General features: G+C 43.0%; 1 protein-coding gene across 1 annotated transcript; it reads left to right on the top strand.

The window, feature by feature from the left end:
* The first annotated feature begins 14,444 nt into the window (after positions 1–14,444).
* Positions 14,445–18,585, top strand: gpr183a (G protein-coupled receptor 183a). The gene is made up of 2 exons (XM_056431134.1): positions 14,445–14,573; positions 16,526–18,585. Exon 2 carries the CDS (start codon positions 16,550–16,552, stop codon positions 17,678–17,680), a length of 1,131 nt encoding a protein of 376 aa, XP_056287109.1. The 5' UTR covers positions 14,445–14,573; positions 16,526–16,549; the 3' UTR covers positions 17,681–18,585.
* The last annotated feature ends 3,806 nt before the right edge of the window (positions 18,586–22,391 follow it).

Genomic DNA, 22,391 nt, shown 5'->3' with positions numbered 1-22,391 from the left:
AATGAAAGGCTAAGAACTCTACCAACTACTGGGGTTTGAGCGTGACCCAGTGTGACAGACACATGGTGTCAGGAAGGAGAGGTGGGATTTGAACCCTGCATCCAATCACAGGCACCACTCAGGAGGGTCAACCGTCAGTCAGTCTACGTGATGTGCCACGGGAAGCAGAAGTTCAACTCCACCTCCATCTACCTGGTCAACCTCGCGCCGTCCGACGCCCTCTTCACACTGGCGCTGCCCGGAAGAATGATCTACTACATCCGGCACTTTGACTGGCCCTTTGGCGACCTGCTCTGCAGACTGACGAGTGACGACACTCTTCTTTGAAAATACATACGCAGGTAATATTGGCTGCTTCTGTTTGTCCGTATGGCACCTTTGAGTGTGTGTTGTACTCGTTCGTACACGTATGCGACCACATCTCAGCATCACGTTCGACATAGTCATGGAAGTGCTGCCCATTTGGTCAACGTTCACCATCCCTCCCTTTGGTTATTATGTGGTGAGTTCAATTCAATCCAGTTTATTTTATATAGTCCAATATCACAAATTACGATTTATCCTCAGAGGGCTTTACAGTCTGTCCACATACGACATCCCTGACCTTTGACCTCACATCGGATCAGGAAACACTCCCAAGAAATAGAAGAAAAAAAATTCAGGGGGAAAAAAGGTAAGAACCCTTCAGGAGAGCAACAGAGGAGGATCTCTCTCCAGGATGGACAGAAGGATAGACGTCATGTGACCTGATGAATCATTACAGAGTTACAACACATTCAATGAGTATGACAGAGTGTATGAATCGTATGGAACCTATGAGATGTGAAGTCACAAAGACTCAGGGGATGTAGAGATGTAAATTCATCCATAAGTAGAGAGAAGAGGAGAGAGGTGCTCAGTGTATCCTAAGCGTCCCCCAGCAGCCTATCAGCCTATAGCAGCATCTCCAGGTCTGGACCAGGTGAACCTGATTCAGCTCTAACTATAAGACCATCAAGAGGAAAGTCTTATGATGTATTTTTACCTTCGCATTGAAAATGCTGGAAGGTTATGTTTTGATCGCCGTGTATTTATTTATTTATTTGTATGCGTGTTATTCACAAAAATGAAAAAGTATTAAACCGAATCGCATGAAATTTGATGGGATGATTGTTTATTATCCGGGGACCAGTTGATGAGATTTTGGGATCGATGGGGTCAAAGGTCAAAGGTCATGAACAGGTCAAAATCTTTCGCAGAACTCAAAAAGTATTGAACCGAATCGCATGAAATTTGGTGGGATGATTGTTTATTATCCGGGGACCAGTTGATTAGATTTTGGGATCGATCGGGTCAAAGGTCAAAGGTCATGAACAGGTCAAAATCTTTCGCAGAACTCAAAAAGTATTGAACCGAATCGCATGAAATTTGGTGGGATGATTGTTTATTATCCGGACCAGTTGATTAGATTTTAGGATCGATCGGGTCAAAGGTCAAAGGTCATGAACAGGTCAAAATCTTCGCAGAACTCAAAAATTATTGAACGAATCGCATGAAATTTGGTGGGATGATTGTTTATTATCCCGGGACCAGTTGATTAGATTTTGGGATCGATCGGGTCAAAGGTCAAGGTCAAAGGTCATGAACAGGTCAAAATGTTCTTGAATCGCATGAAATTTGGTGGGATGATTGGTTATTATCCGGGGACCATTTGATTAGATTTTGGGATCAATCGGGTCAAAGGTCAAGGTCAAGGTCATGGAAAGGTCAAACTCTTTTTTTACCATAGCATGATACATTTTTGTCCAATTGGCATGCAACTAATGCCAAAATGTTCATAATTCAATGCCCAATCTTGTGATATGCGAAGGTATGCGCTCTACCGAGTGCCCATTCTAGTTTTGCATGCGTTGAGCAGAAACCGCATTGCGTATCCACCACTAGGCCACGTGCGAGGAACTGAGGGCCTTCAAGGAGTCTCTTCAGGTAGGAACCGGTGCTCGTTGGTTTGATTTCCTGAAACAATCCCCCCGTCATTTCCTCTTCCTCATAACCCGTCCCCTCCTTGCAGATCACAGTTTCGCTCATGAACTTCAACTGCTGCTTGGACCCAGTCATCTACTTCTTTGCCATTAAGACCTACAAGAAGCGGGTCCTGAGCCTGTTCAAGGACTACCTGTGTACTTCCACCGCGTCTTTCAGCAGCAACACCTGAGAGAAGCCACAGCTCCGCTGTACAGGACACACACACACCTGTGACACAGAGGAGACCACGTTTAAGGTTTACTTTAGTCCCACTCTTTGGGGAAATGACGAGCAGTATATTATGGCGTGTTCATATGCACTGGATATGCATTAAATTGCAAAAAAAGAAGAATGAAAACCTTGTTAAAGTGTTAATCACAATGTTTGTTTGAGAACTACATTTACAACTCTATTTATTCTGTCATTTCTATTATATTTCTCTTTTTACACAATATCTTTTTCCTTTTTTTGTTAACATGTTTGTGTGATACATTAGTGTCATAAAGTACTGTAAAAATTAATTTGGCTTGAATCAGTGTAAGGAGGAGAAAATTAATTAAAGCCCCATAATGGATTTATTCCCTTTTAGGGCCCCCTTCAGTTTTTGAGGTATTTAATGTTTACTTCAGTGTCGTAAATACCCAGTTACGATAGATGCAGCCTCGCATACACTTGTATTGATGACCAGACGAAGTCAGAAACCAAGAAATGTCAACCGATAAGGTAAGAATATTCAAAGATTTTACATAAATATGACTGCATAGTTTTATTCATTGTGATATCGGAGATGAATGCTAACATAACCAAAAGAATGACAACATTTAGTTTAGATGAAATACCGATCGCGTTTTCAGCCTATATACCTTGTTTTCTAAATGTTTGAATGTGGAGTACGTGTGATCGAATACAATATTGTTGACAACACCAAAAAGCTACATATTCATAATTTACATTGGAACGTGTAATTCATCACAAGAGACTTCGCTTGCTTCGCCCTTATTCTGTAGCTGCGAGCGTGGACTGGCACTATATGACATTGCGTAATCACTGCCAGAAAGCAGGTCGAAGTACATCCGCCCCGGATCGGGCGGCTCCAGAATCCTACATAGCGGAGTTATTTCATTTCCCCACAGACCCCCGATGGCGGAGGCGGAGCCGCAAATCGCCATATTAAAAGTCATTGTAGCGGCACAATTTTTTTCAAGCTGTTATTTTAAGGTACAATTGTTGCATAATGTTACTTTAAATAAGCTTTTCATGCTGTAAAAATAAATACATATAAATGTAAATATGTGTGGTCATTAATGCAGAACAACGGCAACTTTATGTTCCTTTTTGAAAGGAAACACGTATGCGGACCAGAAAATGAATGCGAGTAACGTGTGTAAGTGGGTCATTTGTTTATTATTGGACACTAAAGCTGTGAAATTAGTTCATCTCTAAAAACCTGCTTCATATGGACCCAATAGTTACATAATATGGAAGAAATGTGTGTCTGCTAAAATGAGACCGTGTCACACATCTCTCCTTCATGCCCACATCTGAGTTCTGTGTGGGAGAGCGTATATGAGTACTGGAACAGCTTTCGTGTGTGTGTGTGTGTGTGTGTGTGTGTGTGTGTGTCTTACACATTTTGAGCAGGTGCACACTCTGTTTGTCTGGCAAAGTGCCATGTTTAAATTTAACCTTTCTCATTTCCTGTGTTTTTGGAAATGGTGCCCAGTGATTTTGCAAAGACAGTAATGAGCACACATCGTGTCATAAAGGGGTCGAATCGGTTTGAATGATTACCGATGTTTCAATGTTATTGTACATTATGTAATGGTCAGCATACACAAACTAGTGTCATGATACAGTATTCTCAGTGGCGGGCCGTGGGCCTGGGGCCTGGGCCTTCAGTGAGGTCCTACACAGTCCCACCCGAATTAATCCACCTCTTATTACTCTCATTATGATGCCATGGCTCTAGACCAGGGCTGCTCAATACGTCGATCGCGACCTACCGGTCGATCGCGGCGTAGTATTGGTAGATCGCATGACATTAAAAAAAATTGGCCCGCCCCCATCATTTTCTCTATAGCACGTCTTTGTTCATTTATTAAACTAAACAGCCGTCTGATGTTGATCGTATCTACACAACAGCATGTCATTTCTCTCGGCTCTCTCCGCGCTGCAGAATGCGTGCATCGGGACGGAGAAAAAGAAGAAAAAAGTCACTTGCACTAGTTTGTTCACTAAACAGGGCATTGTCTCACCCAAAGCAGTTTCACCGTGATGATAAAGACACATAACTATTCACTGAAAATAAAAGAAAGAAAACGAATAATTTGCAACATAGGCTATTTGCCATTTTATTTTGTGCCAAACATACAGACACATTTAATAAAAAATAGAATGCATTGTATGCCGACTCACCAAAGACTGATTATTTGAACACAAGTTGTAGGTGCCCAGCCGTACTTTGGTGTCTTGTTGCTGCCTTGGTTAGGCAACTCAAGTTTGCAAAGCCAGTGTGGCTCCAAACACCAAACCGATCAGTTGCAAACAATAGGCATTCCCAGCAGTACAGTTTGCAGTGCTTCTCGGATCCTGTGAGCCATTGATAGCGCTCGTAGTTGGATATTTGAAAATGGCGAACGAACCCCTTCCCCGCCTGTGACAAAAGTAGCGTCGGCGTCGGGCGACCTCTCCTTACGATGTCTAACTTTTCTTGAAAAGTTCGTCTAGAGAAAGGCGTTAAAAGTATATGCTCGACCAAATCGACATCTTCTCCTCCTTCCGCCATTGTGGGTTGAAAAAACAGCTTTCTAGTCCGCGAATTAATTCCTTTATCAAATTCAGATTCCTAGTTCTGAGGCTCTGCATTTACCTGCCCATAGGTCCCGCCTCTCAATATTGGTAATCCAATCAAAAGACGTGCAGCACGACGCCTGCTAGCTGGCTCCTGTGCCGTTTCCGGGGCCTTCTCGAAGGCCTAGAGGAGCCAACTCTAAAGCTGATTGGTTGACACAACATCGTCATTCCCATTCACTTGAAGCTACCAGCGCCCGCAATGTTGATTCTGAAGGCCTAAGGGCAGATTTTAGCCCCCTGGCAACACACGATGGCTGAATATGATTGGCTAAAAGATCTAACATAAAGACCAGCCCTCCAAATCTCAACCTGGGGCTGGAAGCAGTGCAACCAAGAGGAACGCTATGAAATGAAGAGTATAACTCTTACTCTGGGGAATCATTGAATACATATTTGTGGGAACATTTATTTTAAAAAAAAATTCTATTCTGATGATGTTTAGGCCAGCAGAGAAGGCCTTGCTGGCCCTGACGGCCCGCCACTGAGTATTCTTTATATATACGATACTGTTCAAAAGTTTGGGGTCACCCAGACAATTTGGTGTTTTCCATGTAAACTCACACTTTTATTTATCAAATTAATTGCAACATGAATATAAAATATAGTCAACACATTGACAAGGTTATAAATAATGAGTTTTATTGTAAATATTAATGTTGTTCTTCAAACTTGTGGCTCAAAGGAAGGCCAGTTTTAGAGCTTCTCTCACCAGCATAACTGTTTTCAGCTGCGCTCACATAAAAAGGGGTTTCAAGAGTTTTCTACCCCTCCGTTAGTCTTCTAAGGCGATAACACAATGTACCACTAGAACACTGGAGATGGGCCTCAACACACCTCTGTAGAGACTTCATTAAACACCAGAGAATAGTCATTTACCACATTAACTAAGTAGAGAGAGTATTTATGATTAATTTAATGTATCTTCATTGATAAAAACAGTGCTGCTGTTAACACACAACCAGACACTCACAGTATATAATAATAATAAAGACATGCACCGCAGCCTCACCCCGGTTCGTATGGATGTGAATGTATGTTGGTGGTGGTCGGAGGGGCCGTAGGCGCTGATTGGCTGCCACGCTTCCGTCAGTCTGCCCCAGGGCAGCTGTGGCTACTGATGTAGCTTACCACCACCGGTATGACTGTGTGTGTGTGTGTGTGTGTGTGTGTGATGACTGGCCTCTGGACTGTAAAGCGACTTCGGGTGACTTGAGAAGCGCTATATAAAATAAATGATTATTATTATTATTATTATTATAATGATGATGCATTTAATTTATATTGCGCTTTTCAATGTCCTCAAAGACACTTTACATAATATATTTAAAAACATCCTAAAATCTATACAATAGAATTAACTAAAATTACAATAAAAACAATAAATAAAAATAATTCGAAAGGAGAGCACAACATCACACATTGAAAGTAGTTCTGAACAGGTGGGTTTTGATTTGAACATATTTCTCATCAATTTATTTTTCTTGATATTTCTTTGGTGGAGCTTTGTGCATATTCAGTACGGTTTCTAATCAATATGTTTGACCTTTAGATGAAGTGAGTTCGAATTCAATCCAGTTTATTTTATATAGTCCAATATCACAAATTACGATTTATCCTCAGAGGGCTTTACAGTCTGTCCACATACGACATCCCTGACCTTTGACCTCACATCGAATCAGGAAACACTCCCAAGAAATAGAAGAAAAAAATTCAGGGGGAAAAAAGGTAAGAACCCTTCAGGAGAGCAACAGAGGAGGATCCCTCTCCAGGATGGACAGAAGGATAGACGTCATGTGACCAGATGAATCATTACAGAGTAACAACACATTCAATGAGGATGACAGAGTGTATGAATAGTTTGGATCCTATGAGATGTGAAGTCACAAAGACTCAGGGGATGTAGAGATGTAAATTCATCCATAAGTAGAGAGATAGGCGGAGAGAGGTGCTCAGTGTATCCTAACGTCCCCCTCAGCCTCTCAGCCTATAGCAGCCTCTCTAGGTCTGGACCAGGTGAACCTGATTCAGGTCTAACTATAAGACCATCAAGAGGAAAGTCTTATGATGTATTTGTTGAGCATGCGTTGAGCAGAAACCGCATTGCGTATCCACCACTAGGCCACGTGCGAGGAACTGAGGGCCTTCATGAGTCTCCCTTCAGGTAGGAACCGGTGCTCGGTTGGTTTGATTTCCTGAAACAATCCCCATCCGCTTCTCTCTTCCTCAACCCGTCCCCTCCTTGCAAGATCACAGTTTCAAGCTCATGAACTCAATCTGCTGCTTGGACCCAGTCATCTACTTCTTGCACATTCCAAGACCTACAAGAAGCGGGTCCTGAGCCTGTTCAAGGACTACCTGTGTACTTCCACCGCATCTTTCAAAATGTCTGCTGAGAACAGCAGCAACACCTGAGAGAAGCCACAGCTCCGCTGTACGGGACACACACACACACCTGTGACACAGAGGAGACTATTTAAGCTTATTTACTTTAGTCCCACTCTTTGGGAAATGACGAGCAGTATATTATGGCGTGTTCATATGCACTGGATATGCATTAAATTGCAAAGAAGAATGAAAACTCAAAGTAAGTGTTAATCACAATGTTTGTTTGAGAACTACATTTACAACTCTATTTATTCTGTCATTTCTATTATATTTCTCTTTTGACACAATATCTTTTTCCTTTTCTTGTTCACATGTTTGTGTTATACATTAGTGTCATAAAGTACTGTAAAAATGAATTTGGCTTGAATCAGTGTAAGGAGGAGAAAATTTATTAAATAAGCTTTTCATGCTGTAAAAATAAATACATATAAATGTAAATATGTGTGGTCATTAATGCAGAACAACGGCAACTTTATGTTCCTTTGAAAGGAAAACACGTATGGACCAGAAAATGAATGCGAGGGAAACGTGTAAGTGGGTCATTTTATATTATTGGACACCAAAGCTGTGAAATGGATTCATCTCTAAAAGCCTGCTTCATATGGTTAATAGTTACATGTATGGAAGAAATATTGTGTCTGCTAAGTAATGAGACCGTGTCACCACATCTCTCCTTCATGCCCACATCTGAGTTCTGTGTGGGAGAAGCGTATATGAGTACTGGAACAGCTTTTCGTGTGTGTGTGTGTGTCTCTTACACATTTTGAGCAGAGTACACACTCTGGGTTTGTCTGGCAAAAGTGTATGTTTAATTTAACCTTTCTCATTTCCTGTGTTTTTGGAAATGGTGCCTTGAATTTTGGTAAAAAGACAGTAATGAGCACACATCGTGTCATAAAGGGGTCGAATCGGTTTGAATGATTACCGATGTTTCAATGTTATTATGTAATGGTCAGCATACACAAACTAGTGTCATGATACAGTATTCTTTATATATGATACTGTTCAAAAGTTTAGTCATACCTAGATACCCCGTGTTTTCCATGTAAACTCACACTTTTATTTATCAAATTAATTGCAACATGAATATAAAATATAGTCAAGACATTGACAAGGTTATAAATAATGATTTTTATTGTAAATATTAATGTTTTTCTTCAAACTTGTGGCTCAAAGGAAGGCCAGTTTTAGAGCTTGTCTCACCAGCATAACTGTTTTCAGCTGCGCTCACATAAAAAGTGTTTTCAAGGGTTTTCTACCCCTCCGTTAGTCTTCTAAGACGATAACACAATGTACCATCAGAACATTGGAGATGGGCCTCTACACACCTTTAGAGCTTCATTAACAATTAGAGAATAGTCATTTACCACATTAACAAAGTAGAGAGAGTATTTATGATTAATTTAATGTATCTTCATTGATAAAAACAGTGCTGCTGTTAACACACAACCAGACACTCACAGTATATAATAATAATAAAGACATGCACCGCAGCCTCACCCCGGTCGTATGGATGTGAATGAATGTTGGTGGTGGTCGGAGGGGCCATAGGTGCTGGTGGCTGCCTTCAAGCTACGCTCCGCTGATCTGGCCCAGGGCAGCTGTGGCTACTGATGTAGCTCCACCACCGGGATGACTGTGTGTGTGTGTGACTACTGGACTCTGCACTCTGTAAAGCGACTTCGGGTGACTTGAGAAGCGCTATATAAAATAAATGATTATTATTATTATTATTATAATGATGATGCATTTAATTTATATAGCGCTTTTCAATGTCCTCAAAGACACTTTACATAATATATTAAAAAAACATCCTAAAATCTATACAATAGAATTAACTAAAATTACAATAAAAACAATAAATAAAAATAATTAGAAAGGAGAGCACAAAATCACACATTGAATGTAGTTCTGAACAGGTGGGTTTTGATTTTAACATATTTCTCATCAATTTATTTTTCTTGATATTTCTTTGGTGGAGCTTTGTGCATATTCAGTACGGTTTCCAATCAATATGTTTGACCTTTAGATGAAGGTACAGCACAAGTCTCATCTTTGACCTGTTTCTGTTCCTGTTGAGCTGCAGTACTCGTTTAGAGCCAGAAGAGAGCGCTGTCCGTCTGAGAGGAGCTGCTGAGTTGACGATATGTATTGTGCATCGAGGAGAAGAGGACCCATAACACGTGATGCTCTTCATGCACTCCACATCCCACCATCCACAAAGTGACAGGTGAGAGGACACACAGGTGGTCTGAGCAGCGTGTGAGGCGACGCAGCGTAATCATTACAACGCCGAGTCTGATGTAACACGAGCTCCTAAAAACGTCACGCCGGTCACATGACGTCTACGATGCAGTTGGCGGGTTTTAGGACAAGCCGGGTGTAGTGGCCATTTGTCGTCCGAAATCAAACAAAAATATAAATCAAACCGCCACTGTGGGTTTTGGTGTTCACGCATGCAGAAGAAAGTACTGTCCATTTCCGCATGTTATTATTTTGATAATTTATTTCTTAAACCAAAAAATAAAGAACAAACAAAATGTTGACACTTCCCTGTGCTGTGATAAAAAAAACATTGGCCACCCTGGTGCATGCTGGTCCTGTGCCTACCCACCTCTACATATAACCACAGGTGCCCAGTGTTACCCAATCAGTGAACCTAAAACTAAATATATTAAAATAAACTACAACTATCATAAGAAACATCTAACATATCAAAATATAACCTAAATAAGCAATAAACACTCAATATTACTTTACAATACAACCTAAATACAAATGTCAAATTAAATAGCTCCAACACCGGGTTTTCTATTTTTTTGGGGCCCGTCCTCCAACATATTGCATTTAGAAGGAAGCTGTGACTGTGAGGTTAACGTGTCTGACTTTATCTTTCAAACATCTGTTTTGGGAACCCCCCCCCCCCCACCAGCTCTTTTAACCCTCAGGGCCTTGAGGCTCGTCAGGCCATCCATCAAGACCATCAACGTCTCGCTGTCCAACACGCTCTGGACCTTACAGCACACATTATGCATCATTTAGTCAGAATTGTGGCTAAAATCTGCTGGAAAAAAAGAAAGAAAGAAAAATACTTATTTAGAAAAAATAATTAATTTTCTCTAATTTGATTGGTTGCGAAACTGTCGGAGCACACCTCCCACATCTCGACATGTTGATAGCATTAAGCCATAAGATGTGCGCGTCTTGTTCTAATAGATAGTGCAGCGTTGCAATTATCAAATGTCAGATGTCGTATTTCAACAGTTGGCCTTTTCATGTTAATCTTGTTGCCCAACTAATGTTTTTTTTCTTCACAACCACAGAAGTTTCCTGGAAACTGTTGCAATCTTAACGCGACCACGTGACAACAGGAGAGAGGCCCGCTTTCACGCTGCCGACACTTTGTTGATCTCCACATGGAGAACGCAACTCTGACCGTGTTTACATGCATTCGAATAACTGGCTTAGTCGGACTGAAATCGAATTATCCGTTTCATGTAAACACCTTTGTTCGACTATGTGCGGTCCGACTACGATCCGATTAACACCCCTGGATAACTCGATCCGATCCGGTTGATAATTCGACTATCGCGGCATGTAACAGTGAATTGGATTAGGAACTGGACTTTGCGTCTTTGCGCATGCTTGAGATCCCGCCGCCTCCTCCTCCCTCCCATGTCGTGACCCGGAAGTCGAAAGAGACGATAAGTTGTCACTGCCGGGAGCCTGGCCGGCAGAAAACAAACAAACAACGCCAATAGCGCCATTTGGATTCGCTGTACTCCTATTAACATCATGCAAGAACAGTAGAGGGATGTAGCTTCGCCTTGCTCTCTGTTCGCCATCTTTCTCGAAATGTTGATGTTGTTGTTGTTGGTTGTTGTTTGTAGTGGTGAAGAGGTCAAGCGGAAATGGCTGAATCACCACGAGTTGTAATGAAAACAGCGCCGCCTATCGAATCGGATATGACATGCTTTCGGCCAATGATTCGAATTACTCACTGCCATGTATATTGGGATAACAGCAGATCCCCCAAAAGATAGCAGAGTCCGACTAAAGCAAGATTTGAATTATACCATCATGTAAACGCACTGATTGAGCCACGTCTGCACGCCGCATGAAGAGCATTCATGAAATATGGTAAACACGTCCGAGCTCGGTGCCACTTTCATACATTAAAAGGGTTCAATTCAATTCGGTTTATTTTGTATTCCCCAAAATCACAAATGTGCCTCAGAGGGCTTTAAAATCAGCATATAATCATAATGTTGTTATATTTTTGCTATGATCAGCTTGAACTATATTGTCCTCTAACTGAGATTTATTCTCTTCAGTCAGCAGTGTGATCCACCTGGGAATATTGATCAGAGAAATACATAGAAGAAAATAAAAACAGCAGCGTATGATCTGGTAAACTAAACTTTAAAGCACGTGGTTATTGTCCTCAAAGAAACATAAATTAGAGCATAAATGGCCGTCACCTGTATATTTCAACAGATGCGGCTCAAGAGGATTTCCTTTACAGCCTTTTTGTTGTCTTCTCATAACTTCCTTTATTATGCACAGGATGTGCAGAAAACTGATTCTTATCATCCTCTCTCTGACAAGTCTGCACATTAAAAAAATTCAGTTTGTGTCGTCATCATTGTTTCATTTCTTTAACGGGGAGGCCCAGTGTAAAAACGGCGTAAGAGCCTTTTCTCTTTTCCTTTTCGGCTCCATTGTCTTCTATGAATAGCCGTGGCAGAGAGTACCCCGTCTGCGGTCTGTCAGCGGCGGGTGTGATCCGGCCGTCTGATGCCCGGTGAGTCAGACCCGCGAGGCCATGAGGAAGTTGGGCTGCTTCCTCTGCCTCGCCGCCGGACTTGTTTTGAACAAAGGAAGGTTGAAAAACACACAATATGATGCTCGTGTATATAACTCGTCAAACAGCATTTCCAATATTGGCACAATTTCTCACATTCTTAGTAATTGTGGCTCTTATTTTGATTGCAGCTGGTAAGAATCACTTCCACTGAGCGGTGTGCACTCATCGGGGCGGGAAGAGATCCAAAAGGTGTGAAACCCACAGGACACCAGTTGGTACACAAAGTTTAGATCCATGCTCAGCAGCACCGCGAGCCAGATATCGAGAATAATATGTTCACCTCAACCAGTTTCCCTCTGCTCGTCTTCATCTCGAGGCGTGACCACATCTCACGTGTGAACTGGGCTCTGATGTCACGCTCCGAAGCGACAGTTCGCTGATGATACTCCGACTTCTTAACCCTTGTGTTGCCTTAGGGTCATTTTGACCCGAATCAATATTACACCCTCCCCCCGCCTTAGGATTAATTTGACCCCATTCAATGTTTAATGTCGGTGTTCTTTCGGTAGTCAACAAACAAAGATAAAGTGCCTCACACTTAAACTTGGAAAACAATATTAATTCTAATAATTTTCTGGAGGTTTTAATTGCTGGCGTCAAATTGAAACCAAAGGGTAAAATATGTTAGTAAATATAAAGGTAACAGGAGGGTGAAACATTGAATCGGGTCAAAATGACCCAAAGGCGGGGGGAGGGTGTAATATTGATTCGGGTCAAAATGACCCTAAGGCAACACAAGGGTTAAACCTTCGCCTGGCAGCTTTCGGTCTCTGTGGTCTCGACGTACACTACCGTTCAAAAGTTTGGGGTCACTTAGAAATGTCTTTATTTTTCAAAGAAAAGCACTGTTTTTTCAATAAAGATAACATTAATCAGAAATACACTCTACATTGTTAATGTGGTAAATGACTATTCTAGGTGGAAACGTCTGGTTTCTAATGAAATATCTCCAGAGGTGTATAGAGGCCCATTTCCATCAACTATCACTCCAGTGTTCTAATGGTACATTGTGTTTGATAATCGCCTTAGAAGACTAATGTCTGATTAGAAAACCCTTGTGCAATTATGTTAGCACAGCTGAAAACAGTTATGCTGGTGATATAAGCTATACAACTGGCCTTCCTTTGAGCTTGAAGTTTGAAGAACAAAATTAATACTTCAAATATTAATCATTATTTCTAACCTTGTCAATGTCTTGACTATATGTTCTATGAAATGTTCAATTCATTTGATAAATAAAAGTGAGTTTTCATGGAAGACACAAAATTGTCTGGATGACCCCAAACTTTTGAACGGTAGTGTACGTTGACCACAGGAAGTCACCGGTGGTTTGGGGGCATGGCAATCGGTCCTGTGACGCTGCTGACGCTCTTTCTTTCAATCATTTTGTTTTAAGTTTTTACAAGTTACATCAGACAATCAAAAACAACAACGAATGAATAAAAATTACATAACAACCAACTATACGAACAATCAGACAAGGAATACAAAAATAAAAAGATAAAAACACAAACATAAATCATAAATCATCATCTTCCATATTGAACCAACTATAACCATCATTCACAGAGTCACTTGGGTCCCAAGAATGCAAAGCCTCTTCTTCTGGTTCGCTAAAGATTTGAGAATAAATGAATCATGAGCACTTTTCTGGAGAGAAAAAAAAAAAATCATAACCGAGGTGTCTCTATGGCAAAGGGGAAGTTCCTCATTTCACTGCCGCTCCTTTTCTATGGAACCATGAGGCAAATTGATCAGACACTGGAAAAAAAGCAAAGAAAAAAGGGAGTCGAAATTTGCAATTGGGACTGTAGGCGATGTGACTGGTGCACCGTGTGTAGACTATGACCATGACTCTCTTCAAGGGACACGACGAGTTGGACGATATCATCTGAGCAGCTGAAGCCACATCCTCCAAAGAGCACACACACACACACACACTCACACTCACACACACACACACACACTCACACGACACGCTCTATGAAACCTAGATTTTCCTTTCCCAAAGTATGTCACCGCCCTCAGCTTTATCAATCAACAATAAGGCCAAATGACATATTACACATATCAGTGTCACGTTGCAATCAGAAAGTGATTCAAAAGTGTATGTGTGTGTGTGTGTGTGTGTGTGAGTGTGTGCGTGTGTTTGTGTGCGTGTGAGTGTGGTGAGAGAAAGACCGTTTGAAAGGTTCAGCAAAAGTGAGACAACCACACACGTTGGCAGAGAGAGAGAGAGAGAGAGAGAGAGAGAGAGAGAGGGCGAGAGAGACAGAGAGACAGAGAGAGAGAGCTACAACAGGATATTTTGTCACCATGGTGACTGGAAGCCGACCTCTCTGTCTGTCATGCTGCTCTCATTCAGGACGGCGTGCGTTGCCCTCACAGTCGAGATAAACTCAGCGTCCCGTCTTCGGGGTCCATGTGACTTCAAGCGAAGGGAAGACGTCCTCCATCTCTGAAGGTAGGCTTGTGTGTGTGTTTGAGAGGTGGCGTGTGAAGTAAAGGCGGTGATACCCCGAGCCGTGCGGGTGTGTAGTGAGAGATGTCGTCTCGCATTCCAGTGTCAGGCAGATGGAAATCATCACACCTTTATAAACCGCATCCTCTGTGCTTTAAACGGAATTCATATTGTCGTGTGTGACCAAAACAAAGACGTGCTAAAAAATACACAAGCTCGAGTTACAACACCCACCGCTCCAGTGTTATTGGAAATGCACAGATTATATTCTTGACATAACCCACGGATTAATTTACAGATTTCTAAATACATGTGTGCAACTATATTATGATAAAGAAAGACATTTCTGAGTTCTAGAAAGAGTGTATTTTTGTTGTTCCACACCCGGTGAGCAGGAAGCTGCATCATGTGCTCCAGCAGAGCGGCCTCCACACACAATGTGACTTTTCCAACCGCCCGCCATTTCTGAGGCAGGGCACCCTGGGGAAGCCGACTTCCTCACAGACGAGGCCGTCTCTCAACACACAGACATATGTGTATATATATATATATATATATGTATGTACACACATATTTGAGAGCAGAGTCAGCGTGAGTGCTGCATGCAGCTGCAGTCGGAGTCACAGACTTCCTTCAGGTCACAAGCGGCTTGGAAACAACAGCTTTGTCCTGTGAGACAGGGGAGGATGGTGACTGTCAACATGAAGCCAGTGTTTGTTCTCATAAATAAAGGTTCTGCATGTTCTCACATGGATCTCAGTTATCTTCGACCCTTCAAATGAAAAGCGGCAACAGAGAATCATCTGACCCTGTTTTACTTTACGTGTCATTTAGCTTTTTATCCAAAGTGACTTACGTCATGTGACATGCATACACCGTCGACGCAGCTGCAGGGAGCAGTTCAGAGGTTAAGCGTCTTGCTCAAGGACACATCGACGAGGGCGGGGATTGAACCGCCAACCCCCTGATTGAAAGACGGACCAGCTCACCACTGACCCTCAGTCACGTCAACTTTAACATTTTCTTTTTAAGAAATGTGACTTGAGTGAGCGACGGTGTCTGAGGAACTAGAGAAGTGATGGTGTCTGCTATAGAACCACCAGGTGGCGCCACACACCGCAGAAGAACACACTTTTCTATTTCACAGGACTCTGTGTGACTGTGTGAGGCTGTGGTTGGACTGCTAGCCCACTTCTCCTTCCCCTTATTCTACTTATGTGACTTGTGCTTATACCCGGCTGCCTTCTGGGGGCACGAATAAACGTTGAAGTTGAAGTTGTTGCTGCGCGGTGAATTCCCTGTTTTATTTTTAATATCATTTTACAATTCATGCCACTTGTATTACCATAGTTCAATTCAATTCAGTTAGTTTTGTATAGCCCAATATCACAAATTACAAACTCCCCTCAGAGGGCTCTACAGTCTGTACACATCCCTGACCTTTGACCTCACATCGGATCAGGAGAAACTCCCAAAAAATAGAAAAAAAACTTTAATGGGGAAAAAAAGGTAAGAAACCTTCAGGAGAGCAACAGAGGAGGATCCCTCTCCAGATGGACAGAACAATAGACGTCATGTGACCAGAATCAAGTGTTACAGAGTTACAACCCATTCAATGAGTCTGACAGAGTGTATGAATAGTTGGTAGTAGACATGGACCACGATCCAGACCTCCATGATCCATGAAACAGAAGGAGACATGTTCAGGATATAATCTTCACTGAAACAAATACTGCAACTTCCCTGACTTCCTTTTTGAAAGCAACATCTCGAAAGAGTTTCATTTCAACACGGGGCTCAGAGTCTCATTGCTTTCCTTTCTGAACAATTCAATTCAATTCAGTTTATTTCGATAGCCCATTTTCACAAATTAGAAATGTGGCTTTTCAGACACGTCTGATTTTGTTTCCTTTTAAAACCCATATTCTACCTTTTTATTTTCCTTTCATTTGCAGTTACTGGTTCCCGAACACATCGCGATGGGTTCCACTGCTGCGCCTGTGAGCGTCGCCGTCCTGCCCAGCAACAACGACTCCAACCAGCCCGCCTGTGACACCCTGTACGCCCACCGGGACTACGCCAGGGTGCTCATGCCTCTCTTCTACAGCGTGGTGTTCCTGGTGGGGCTGCTCGGGAACAGCCTCGCCCTCCACGTCATCCGCCCCAACGTGAAGAAGATGAACTCCACCACCTTGTACTCCCTCAACCTTGTCGTCTCCGACATCCTCTTCACCCTCTCGCTGCCCGTGAGGATCGTCTACTACGCCCTGGGCTTCCACTGGCCTCTGGGCGAGGTGGTGTGCAAGATCTCGGGACTCATCTTCTACATCAACACCTACGCCGGGGTCAACTTCATGACCTGCCTCAGCGTGGACCGCTTCATCGCCGTGGTGCTGCCGCTGCGCTTCGCCCGACTCAGGAAAGTCGGCAACGTGCGCTACATCTGCGTCGGCGTCTGGCTGCTGGTGCTGGCGCAGACCCTCCCCCTCGTCGCCATGCCAATGACCAACCGGGAGCCCGACGGCTCCGTCACCTGCATGGAGTACCCCAACTTCGAGCGGGTGGACAACGTCGCCGCCATCCTGATCGGCGCCGTCTTCCTGGGTTACGTCGTTCCCGTGGTGACCATCCTGGTGTGCTACTCCGTCCTGTGCTCCAAGCTGCACTCCTCGGCCAAGAGCAACCGCCTGACGGACAAGTCGGGCCGCAGCCGCAAGGCCATCGGCGTGATCTGCTGCGTGTCCCTGGTGTTCGTGGTGTGCTTCAGCCCCTACCACATCGACCTCCTGCAGTACATGATCCGCAAGCTGGCGTCGAGCCCCGACTGCGCCGACCTCACGGCCTTCCAGGTGTCGCTGCACGTCACCGTGTGCCTGATGAACCTCAACTCCTGTCTGGATCCCTTCATCTACTTCTTCGCCTGCAAGGGCTACAAGAGGAAGCTCCTGAAGCTGCTGAAGCTGCAGGTCAGCATGTCCTTCTCCAGCGCGGCGAGGACGTCGCCCGAAGGATCCTCCAGGGACGTGGTCGACGGCAACAAGATCCAACTCAACAGCTGCGCCGCGGGCTCGGTCACGGAGAGGCTCACCGACGGCAGGGCTCACCAGTGAGGGAAAGAAGCGAGAGCGAGAGGAGAGGACCTTTCTTCTCCTTGAGGCCGACCTTGGAGGGTCTCGAACCAACCGGAAGTGGACTCGCTTATGCCATCGGGGGACTCCAAGCATCTGGATCCAAAAGACATCAAGCTATTATGGAGCAAATCCAAAGGAAAGTCCAAACTAAGAACATCAACAGAGCGACAGAATAGAAATCCAGCCCACGTTTTTTTTTTTTTGCATCAAATCGAGTTTGAGGATCGCCTCCCAACCCTGAAAAGACTTGAGCGCTGGCGAGTAAGAGCCGGAGGCGGAGCTTGTCCGAGGGGAGAGGGGGCGGTCCAGTTGGCGTCAAGTCCGACATTCAAATACCTACGAACCGGAGAAGTGGCGAAAGCTTAGCTCGTGTACAGTTTGTGAAGAGTGAAGGACTCAAATGAAAAAAGGCAACCGTGTAATAATTGCAACCGGACCATGACCTCACGTTTGACCCCGTGACCTCACATCTGACCCCGTCCTCGCCGCAGCACCTTTATGGGCCGAGGCGTGACGGTAGAAGCGTTGACATGAACTTCATGCCAGAACCGAATCAGACTCACAGCCTCAGGTTTTCTCTTGGCCCTTGGTTACACCGCCACGCCTCAGGAGAGCGTACACGCCGCACATCAACTGCCTGCCGACCGAATTAACCTTAATTGGCGGGTGGAGCGACCGGCGCCATTTGTCTGTTTTTGCATTCATTTTTTCTCATTGCGGTCTACGATGTCATTACATTTAAAGGGGAGTTTTTCTTGTCGACATGCAGAAGTTATGTTGACATGCGGCGCTGTTCACCGTACTGCAGCGTGTATTCCTCAAGGGTCGGACACATGTGTTGAGTGCATTTCATTCCTCATTAAACATCTGCTTGTTTACATCCATTGTTTACTGGAGCGTGCAGTCTTTTATTTTGCAGGTGCATTGCTGCATGTGCTGTTACTGCGACCTGTGGACCACTGGAATAATATGACAGCGTTGTCTGTGTGTGTGTGTGTGTGTGTGTGTGTGTGTATATGTGTGTGTGTGTGCGTGTGCAGAATAGTTCATAGTAGGCATATTCCACGATGGAGACCTCCACGATCCATCAGGCAGATGGAGGTAGAGAGGAGGAGTGGGCGGAGTCTCAACAGTGGGCGGAGTCTCAACAGGACAGTGGCGTAGTCGGTAGCAGGAATTCCACGACCCAGACCTCGATGATCCATCAGCAGATAGGATCTATGCCGTCTCATAGGGTCCGATGACCCCATGAGACGTGAAGTCACAAGGACTCCGGGGAGAAAGCAGAGTTCGTAATGTGTGATGGAGAGATGAAAATTCATCCCCAAGGAGAGATTTTTTTTATTTATTATTTATTTATTTAGAGAATAAGGGACAGTGCATATTGATTGACAGTACAATGTACATGTAAATATGCCAGATTATAGCCGGGAGGCTAGTTTCCATCTGTAGTCCCTTGGCAGGTTGATGTAATTTAAGAATGCAAGCAGAGTGAAATGGAAAGCACACATCACTTCACACATGACAGTACAGTAATACAAAAGAAGAAAAAAAGATTAATAAAAAGGTGCATGCAAGACATTTGGATACCGTGCGGATTAACTCTAATGGTCACAGGGCTGATGAAGTCTGAGCCATGCCTTCAGGTGGCCTTTGAAGGTGACCAGGCTGGGGCTTTCCCTTATAGAAGGAGGTAGGCTGTTCCACATCATGCATCCTTTGAAGGACAGCACGTTTTGCCCAAACAGGGTTTTTCTAAATGGGACCTCACAGTCCCTGTTTGTGACAGCTCTGGTGGACAGAGTGGAGTTAATAGATCGATGTTTGATAAAGGTTTTAAGGGGGGGTGGCGCTAGGCCATTTAGTATTTTGAAAATCAAACAGGCCGAAGTGAATTTTCTAAAATTATTAAAACTTAACATTTTGTATTTGGTTAAAATATAGCAATGATGATACTTAAATGGTTTTTTATCCAGTATTTTCAATGCTTTTTTATAGAGTAGTTCGACCGGTTTAATAACTATTGAGCTTGTCATAGACCAACTGGTTAAGCAGTAACTCACATGTGAGAGTATCATAGAGTGTAAAAACAGCAAAGCGGCATTAGTCGATAGAGAGTTTCTTATTTGTTTAAAATTATGTATATGGAAGTTTATGGTTTTCGACATCATTTTAACATGGCTCCTAAAGGAGAGTGTGGAATCAAGCATAATGCCTAAGTATGGGCCTCTACACACCTCTGTAGAGACTTCATTCACACAAGAGAATAGTCATTTACCACATTAACTATGTAGAGAGTGTATTTATGATTAATTTAATGTTATCTTCATTGAAAAACACAGTGCTTTACTTTGAGAAATAAGGACATTTCTAAGTGACCCCAAGCTTTTGAACGATAGTGTATTTAATTATTTATTTGCAAATGTCCTGTCGGGAAACATCACTTTGTGACGTCTTTGCCACGAATCCTCGGTGAAAGAACGACAGCCCCGATATTTCTCTCAAGCGCTCTCCGTGTGAGATCACACTCGGACGTCCGCGAGGCCTCAACGACAGATGGCACGGAAACACGGCACCGGTGAGGACAGAGGTCGGCAGAGGTCATTTCTTCACGCTCATGGAGAAGCATTTCTGCTTGTTGGGGAAACACCGCAATACCAGTTTAGGGAACTGGAGCTGAAGTGGGACGGGTAACCGTGTGGATTATCACTTAAAATATTACTGAGAAACATACACAGCTAATTCTAAATAAATGAAAAAAGAAATAGATTTATAAGGAGATGAATAAATAAAGATATATCCGGAAAAAAATAATAGGCAGAAGTTAACACTTTTATGGTCGGACCAATATTGAGCATCTGCTGCTTTTCATTTTCTTATTGGATAATAAATGAAACATTTTGTTTTTTTTATTGTAGCCTGGACCAAAACGAAATGTGCCCTTCGTTTGGTGAATTTTTCCATATTTCCTACAGGTTAGTGTCAAATGTTTATTTGCTAATTGACCTCTTCATATCTTTATTTTACATTGGTTAATTCCATTTGTCCCGAGCTGAACGCTGTATTTCACACATATAATCGCCATCTGCTTCATCTCGCCTCTTTTCTTCTGTCGCCTGATAAAAGGAAAACGTTTGTTTTAAAAGGGAAGCGTCGGAGAATCTAGTGGCACAATGTATCCGAGCATGGAAATGAGTGAAAATAATGAATGCTGCAGTTTTGATATGAATAACTTTCTGTAGTTTTTTTAAAACTTGAAATCCTTCAATTAAAAAATCAGTTTTGAGTATTGTAACTCCACTCTGACCTTTATTCTGCAATAATTTCACTTTCACCTGCTGAAGAAGGAGGAGGTTTATTCTCAGTTGCTGAGGGACATGAAAAAAACTAAAACACGCAAATCAATTAATTCCATTTGGTTATTTCCTCACACCTTCGCTTGTGTTGCTTATGAATTTATAAACAGCTACAAAAACACATTTATTATTTTAATGTGATTATATACTAAAGAAAACACGTTTATTAGTATGTTATTCCATTTCTGCCAGTAGAGCCCCCTGAATGCCAAGCACTGTCCCTTTAAGACGTGCATGCACATTATTAATCAAAGACGAGTATATATTTTTTAATACCCTTCACAGAATGTCTGGAGGGGGTCTTTAACTTTTAAAAATATAGCAGCCAGACAGACGCCATTAAAAATGGGGACAGGTGGTAAAGAGGAGACATGCCCAGAGAACAATACATGATAAATAAGATACACTTTTATGCTATTTTGTACTATAAAAGTAAAAGTAAAAGAGTTTGGAAATAACTTAAAATGTTGTTGTGTAGCTTCAAGGTCTGCTATGTCACCCACTGAATAATTACTGTTATTAAATATCGAATACATTATATTTATGCCGCTATAATACGTATGCGCACACCTGTGCAGTGGCTCCCTTCGGCCTCTAGAGGGCAGTGTGAAACAGGGTAAAGTGGTGACGGTAACCGGAAGTTAAATGGACTCTCCACAGGCCGGATCTAGATATTGACAAGTGTAACAACAGTATCAATTCATCTTAGTTTGGTTGATACTAACCAGGAATGGCAGAGTGTAACACCGGATGATTTAAGGGAAGTGCAAACAGACAGAAGATAGATACCCGTCACAATGAATACATGTATACATACATTTGTACATATATATTTATATATATTTATACATACAGGCGGATAATAAAGACCAATGATTTATTATGGAGCGGAGGACGGAGGCAGCCAGATGACAAGTATCAAAAAGAGGAAAACATCGCACAGACTGTTGTCATAACAACATATTGCAATGAACACAAAGCGCCATCTGGCACGAGATTTTTTAAGACACATCGAGAGCACGAGCAGAAAGAGAGTTATTTCCTGGGAATAGGAATTAGACTGAATGAGCAGCTACGACGCACTGTGATAAAAACGCACATAAATAATGTAGTAAAAGCGCAGAAAGGAAGTTCAGCAGCAAACACGCAGCGTCATCAAAACACATGCGACAGACGGATGACCTTCTTTCCTTCTTTTGGACCTTCAAAAGGAGGAAGCGGCGTGCCGGACGGGCGTGGGAACGCGGCGGGGACGCACGCTCTCGTTCACGAGGTCTATAACGGGAATGGAAAAGTACCAGTGAGGAGAAGTTTGGATAGCGCAATGCTCTCCG

Source organism: Pseudoliparis swirei, chromosome 2 (assembly GCF_029220125.1).
Source record: "Pseudoliparis swirei isolate HS2019 ecotype Mariana Trench chromosome 2, NWPU_hadal_v1, whole genome shotgun sequence".
In the NCBI taxonomy this organism is placed as follows: Eukaryota; Metazoa; Chordata; class Actinopteri; order Perciformes; family Liparidae; genus Pseudoliparis; species Pseudoliparis swirei.
Note: the sequence above shows the minus strand (reverse complement) of the source record. Positions and strands in the feature narration are given on the sequence as shown.